General features: G+C 37.0%; 1 protein-coding gene across 1 annotated transcript; it reads right to left on the minus strand.

Annotated features, from left to right (window-relative positions):
* Positions 1-1,209: 1,209 nt before the first annotated feature.
* On the minus strand, positions 1,210-4,087 carry LOC108779640 (NAD kinase 2, mitochondrial). Its single transcript, XM_018547099.1, has 5 exons — positions 3,834-4,087; positions 3,324-3,647; positions 2,044-2,128; positions 1,718-1,976; positions 1,210-1,530 (listed from the first exon to the last, which is right to left on the minus strand). The coding sequence occupies exons 1-5, from the start codon at positions 4,085-4,087 to the stop codon at positions 1,307-1,309; spliced, it is 1,146 nt and encodes a 381-aa protein (XP_018402601.1). The 3' UTR covers positions 1,210-1,306.
* Between the last annotated feature and the right edge of the window lie 1,458 nt (positions 4,088-5,545).

Raw genomic sequence — 5,545 nt, forward strand, 5'->3', positions numbered from 1 at the left:
TGTTTTTGTTTGGTAAAATGCAGCTCTTGATTTACTATTGTACGTTTCATATTATTTCATTACGGTATACACATGGTTTTAATACAATATTTTATCCAAATTATATGTGGATATAGGTACGTGATTTTGAATGAATTCTGGTAAGACCCAAATTTTTGATACTTTAAAATCAATTTATTATTGTGTTCTTTCCTGATGTTCGAAGAGTACACTCGTGACAATAAATAAAATAACAATAATAAACAGAAATAAAAAACTAAAGCTAAATAAGCTAAAATGACAAATAAAATGATAAATATAGATACATAAATTTAGAAGTATATAAATAAATATTAAAATATATAAAGTATCTAATAAATGTTTAATGAGTTATATTTGTCGGTATTTGAAATTTCAGAACATTTCGTTCATGTAGAAATAATCGTAAGAGAGAAACCGAGAGCTTCTTTCTCTGACAAACACAGTCTGAGTCTAAATAGATTCGATTCCTTTTCGTTTCAACGTAAGCTGCTACTATTTATACGGGTGATACGGACGATTGAGAAATATTGCTGTTGAAATTCTTCCGAGGCGCAATTGGCGAAAGACGGTCGTCTTCTCAGTTTCAGTGAAACTAAAGTTTCCGGATACGAAGTGAATGTGAGTCACGACTTTTACGTTTCCGCAACAACTCTTTTACCACTACTTTACGCGACGCTGCACCCGAAAACGTCGGCACCCACCTGGCTACCTAAAGGCTTTGTACGATATCTCGTGTTTCGAACGCCCACAACTTTTGCTCGGAGCGTAACGGTGCACTTAGACGAACACTGGATAGGTAGATAGGTGGGCGCTCGTGAAACATTGAGATACAACGGATTGCGCGTGTCTGCGGTTCGGGGAAATTACGGGGTTAATGGAAGTCCGGGATGAGGCTTGTTCAGCCGCGTATTAAACAAGGAAACGGGGAAATATCGTGAAGAGACCTCACCTTGTAAGTCGTCATGGAGAAGGAGAGTGCCCGTTTTCTTCACCGCTGAAAATAAAATCCTACTAAGCCGTCCGTCTCATTACCGAGAGAATATAACAATATTTGCATAAATCTGTAGGCTCGAGAGGAGGATTTTTTAGTCCGTATCGGTCTGACGCTATCAGAAATTCAATACAAGCGATATGCTGTAAAAGAAGTTTTATAATAAAAGAAAGGTGTAGTTACAACATGATTGCCCTTTTATTTTTCCTCTATTGAGAGAGAATTGAAAGAACTTTTTATATAATCCAGACAAAGAAAGAAATTATCAACAATGTGGAGTTACAACGACTATATTTATTGCAAAATAATATTTTTCAATGAGTATTCGGGCCGGATCTCGAAGGACGCGGTGCTGCCATCGTTGAAAGGTAAAGACACGCAGCCATCTAGAACAAGGCCAGCATCAAATCCCGTCGACTTGATTTTAATTCTGCAACACATTCGCTTGTCCGAAATAAGTTTTGGCCACAGCGGACTTCGAGACATCTCATATATCATATATGCCATTTTTAAATTGTCTGTAAAATGTTCGATGTCTTAGTAATCACAGTTTAATATTTTCATTAAATCAACCTATATTTATCGAAAATCTATATAGATTGACCTAATAAAATGTTAAACTGCAGTATCGCTATTAATCTTCAACGACTACTTGGAGAAATGTTATTGAAGATTCGGAAGAAATTAATTTTATAATTCTCCTACCTGGTGGAAACAGGAGGTTACTGTGATACTTGTGCAACACTTCGCGGGTTTCTTTCTCGTTAAGTTGCCTACCAGTTGCCATGGCCACAAGCGTTTGAACGGTTTCGGCGGTTTGCAAATTCATCGTCCTGAACCAGGACCGAGAGCCTGAGCCCGTGCAGACACAGATACCCGAGGAACGGATCATGAATCTCTCCTCTTCATCCGCCTGAATCGTCAACATGATCGGCCTCGACGCCAAAAATTCGGCCATGAACACCTGGAAGTATACGTGATGAATGTTATCGATCGGACCGGCGTAGAAAACGCTTTACGTCAGATGTAACCTCGTTTAATGCCAGCCAAGGTAAAATTCTCCGACGGGGCTGCAGGGCATCCGCTATTTTCCTCTGAGTGGATCTCATGAGTGCGCTGCAAAGATTTCATTTGTTTAGCTCACCTTTAGAGAGACATCGCGAAACTCGAAAGGAATTAATGAGACGCGAGAACGAGTTTACGAGAGAAAGAGAGATTACATGGAGAGACATAATAGAATATCAAGTGCGCGACGGTTAAATTGTTTCCCGTTGGAAATGTTGAATTAAATCTAATCGTCGAACTAATTCTTTTCGAGAGTTTTTCATTCTGATTAATCGATAAGGGTTTAAGAAGAGCTCCGCATCGCACACCGTAAAATTCACCGCGAATCCAAAAGTTACGACCTCCTTGCGCAAGTTGTAACTACGCGGGCCTTGTAATTTACAAGTTATAACTACCGAAGTTATAACGCGCATATAAGCTGTAGTTCGGAACTTCGGTTGCGAGAAGAGGACCAAGTCGGGCTGGGCAATGAAGACGCACTGCAACGTCCTCGCGAAGGCGTAGGGGGTCGGCGATACCAGCTGCTTATTTCAACTTTGGCCTGCGTCGTGGGAGTAGCCAGTAAATAAAAGTTTAGCGCGGGACGTCATTTTCGACGACCGGCGCTCTAATGTTTCTCTATCTACGCGGGCTAACGGAATTATACGGTAAACTTCTTGTGCCGCGCCGGTTTTCCGTACGCGGCGACGAAGGCCGCACTTGCGTCTCCACTCCGTCAATCTTGTTATTTCTCGTTTTGCTACGCAGCTGTGCTCGCAAAACCATTCTCCGACTATCAAAAAGCAGCATTTGGAGTTCTTATCTTTTTGTGTTACGCGTTAATATTATTCCGAAGAAACTTCCTTTCCAGTTGCGAATAAAGGAAAGACGCCCACCTTGTAAGTCCTTTCTCGCCCCATTCGGCCCTATTCGCTTTAGTATGCTTGATTTATTAATGCTATTATTCTATAACGTACTCCATCTCGCTTCTACGACTCAAGTGAAAATGACGACTACATCTCTGAGAAGAATACAGAGAAATTTTGCAGATAAAATACAATTCTGCACAAGAAAAGCGAGATAAATAATGTTACGACATGGATTTTAGAGAGATATTTCTGTAAGAGAAATATTCCTTTAAGAGAAATTTCTTTTTTAAATTTGCAAGTTTTTCTTTCAGTATAGAACACGTTTGCTAATAGAATGGAAAAAATTATGTTTTAAACGTTTGTGTTGACAAAAAAAGAAGATAAATCAATCTACTCACTCGACTCTTTTTTCGCCTTGCACGCGACTCTTTTCGTGCACGTGAAAAGGTTGTTGATATAGTCCTTCTCCTGTCATTACTGTACGTATACGACTTCTCATCAAGACAGTGTAATCTCCCGCATGCAATTTCTCAAATATCCTTTCGATGTCCGTGCTGTAGTTAATCGGCAGTGTGAAGGTATTGCTAGTTTCGGGATGCGGATTAATGCCGAAAATCGGCGTTTTATTATTCGTTATCAGTTTCGAGGCCAAGAGAAAGGTGCCGTCTCCGCCGATTGTGATCACCAAGTCGGCCCAATCTACGCATCTCGCGTCGCCTATTCTGTATTCGATCACAGATAAATTATATCTTTTAAATTTAATTCATTAATAATATTTGCATTTTCCATAAATTGGAGCATCGACCTCGAGAAATTATGTCATGGTTTCTCTATTCCAAGAAGAAAAAGCCCTACGGTAACAGCAGGTTCGTTAACTTACAAAGCAACTCTCTCGTAAAGCATATTACCTTTTCATAATCTGACAATTGACGTTGAGATTATGTAGAATGCGCGCAAGTTCTTTCTCGCAGGCAAGCTGTCGATGATGCTCCGCGAGAATCTCATCAGGATCTATATTTTGTTTTCTCAACTGACTCAATAACTGATTTTGCGATAAGTCAGAATGCGTGATTTTAAGAAATTCGTAAGCGGATAATTTTGAGATGCCGAGCACACGTTTTGGCCAATGTCGATTGTCTCGTAAACAATTTAACAGTTTCATCGTTAAGGTTTCGCATATATTTTACATGTCGTTGTTCAATGTTAATCCAAATTAATTATCTTTATGTTAGGTTATGGTAATTGTCATTAACTTTAACCCTCCCTCGGCCAAGTGGAATTTTGCATCTTTCGTCAGTAACACAGCTGAATCTTTAAACTTCAATTCTCAAATTTTAATATTGTTCTGGACTGCACAAAAATCTAAAATAAATTCTTATATATTTGTGAAAGCTTCAGTAACAAGTTTTTCCTATTATATAAAATTAGATTATACCAGGAAAAATTATTTTACTTACTGCATTATTAAAAAATTTAAATTAAATTATTTAAAAAATTTAAATAATGCAGAAAATAATTTTGTCATATTATCAAAATAATTACGTAAAAAATTTAAGTATAATAAATAATGTTATAAAAAGTTTTTACATTCTAACAACTAGTTTGAGAGCGTGTTATAATTATTTTTAAATTTGTATCTAAGTAGTTAAATTTATAGATATCTAAGGAAAACGATTCTTTCCTTGCACGTTACTTATTTTTTACAGATTTGAATTTATTTGCTAGAATTCACAATAAAAATATCATCTTCAAAGTTCCACATGGCAGAGAATTAAGAAAAACATCGACGATTTACGTTTATGGCAACCGAGCAAAAATTAAGCATCCTGTTTAATCAAGTAAATTGTGCGTTTCCAGAAACGATAAATTCACTTAATTGCATCGGGAGGAAACTGTTTTATTTATTAATTTCTAGAATGTGCAACGAGCATGGAATCTTTAAAGCGATGAATCATTAGTAACATTCTCCGCAGCTCGAATTTCCAACGACGCAGCATCTCAAACCGATGTTTCTCAGCAAGCAGCTCGTTCCGCTACCGGAACTTGCGCAACTATATATCGGTCTTTCCACACAATTGACCGCGACATCTTTCGCAAGAAGAAAGATTTTTGTAGGTCAAGAATTTACATTCAATGTACTATTAGCAAAATTCAAGCGTAAATTACGTGATATTAACATTTTTGCACGCGCATACATTACGTGAAAAGATAAATAGATAAACAAAGAAATTTATTCTAGGACAATAACCGAGAGAGAGAGAGAGAGAGAGAGAGAGAGAGAGAAAGAGAGATGTCAAAAATTTAGCATAAAATAGTACAATTAAACTTGATAGTAAAATATTATTAATAAAATATTAAAATTAATGCGACCGAGAAAGAGGAAATATAATATCAAATGTAACATTATCCGCTATAAACGTTTAATCAAAATTGAAACAAAGCTGTATCATAACTGTGCTGTAAACAGATGTAAAGCTGTTTATTGTATATTATGATATATTGTGGTATATTATTAGAATGAGATTGTTAAATCGTATAACTCACTTGCACAAGAAAGATCTCTTTGTAGCAACAATCTACGTTTAACTTTAGCCAAATTAACAAGCAACCCTTTCACCGT

This window comes from Cyphomyrmex costatus, unplaced genomic scaffold, assembly GCF_001594065.2.
Source record: "Cyphomyrmex costatus isolate MS0001 unplaced genomic scaffold, Ccosl1.0 scaffold606, whole genome shotgun sequence".
Lineage (NCBI taxonomy): Eukaryota > Metazoa > Arthropoda > Insecta > Hymenoptera > Formicidae > Cyphomyrmex > Cyphomyrmex costatus.

Coding starts and splice junctions, on each gene's coding strand:
- LOC108779640 (XM_018547099.1), bottom strand. CDS start 4,087: ATGAAACTGTTAAATTGTTTACGAGACAATCGACATTGGCCAAAACGT. Junction 3,648..3,833: donor AATTGTCAGATTATGAAAAG/GTAATATGCTTT, acceptor GATCGAATACAG/AATAGGCGACGCGAGATGCG. Junction 1,531..1,717: donor TAACCTCCTGTTTCCACCAG/GTAGGAGAATTA, acceptor AACATTTTACAG/ACAATTTAAAAATGGCATAT.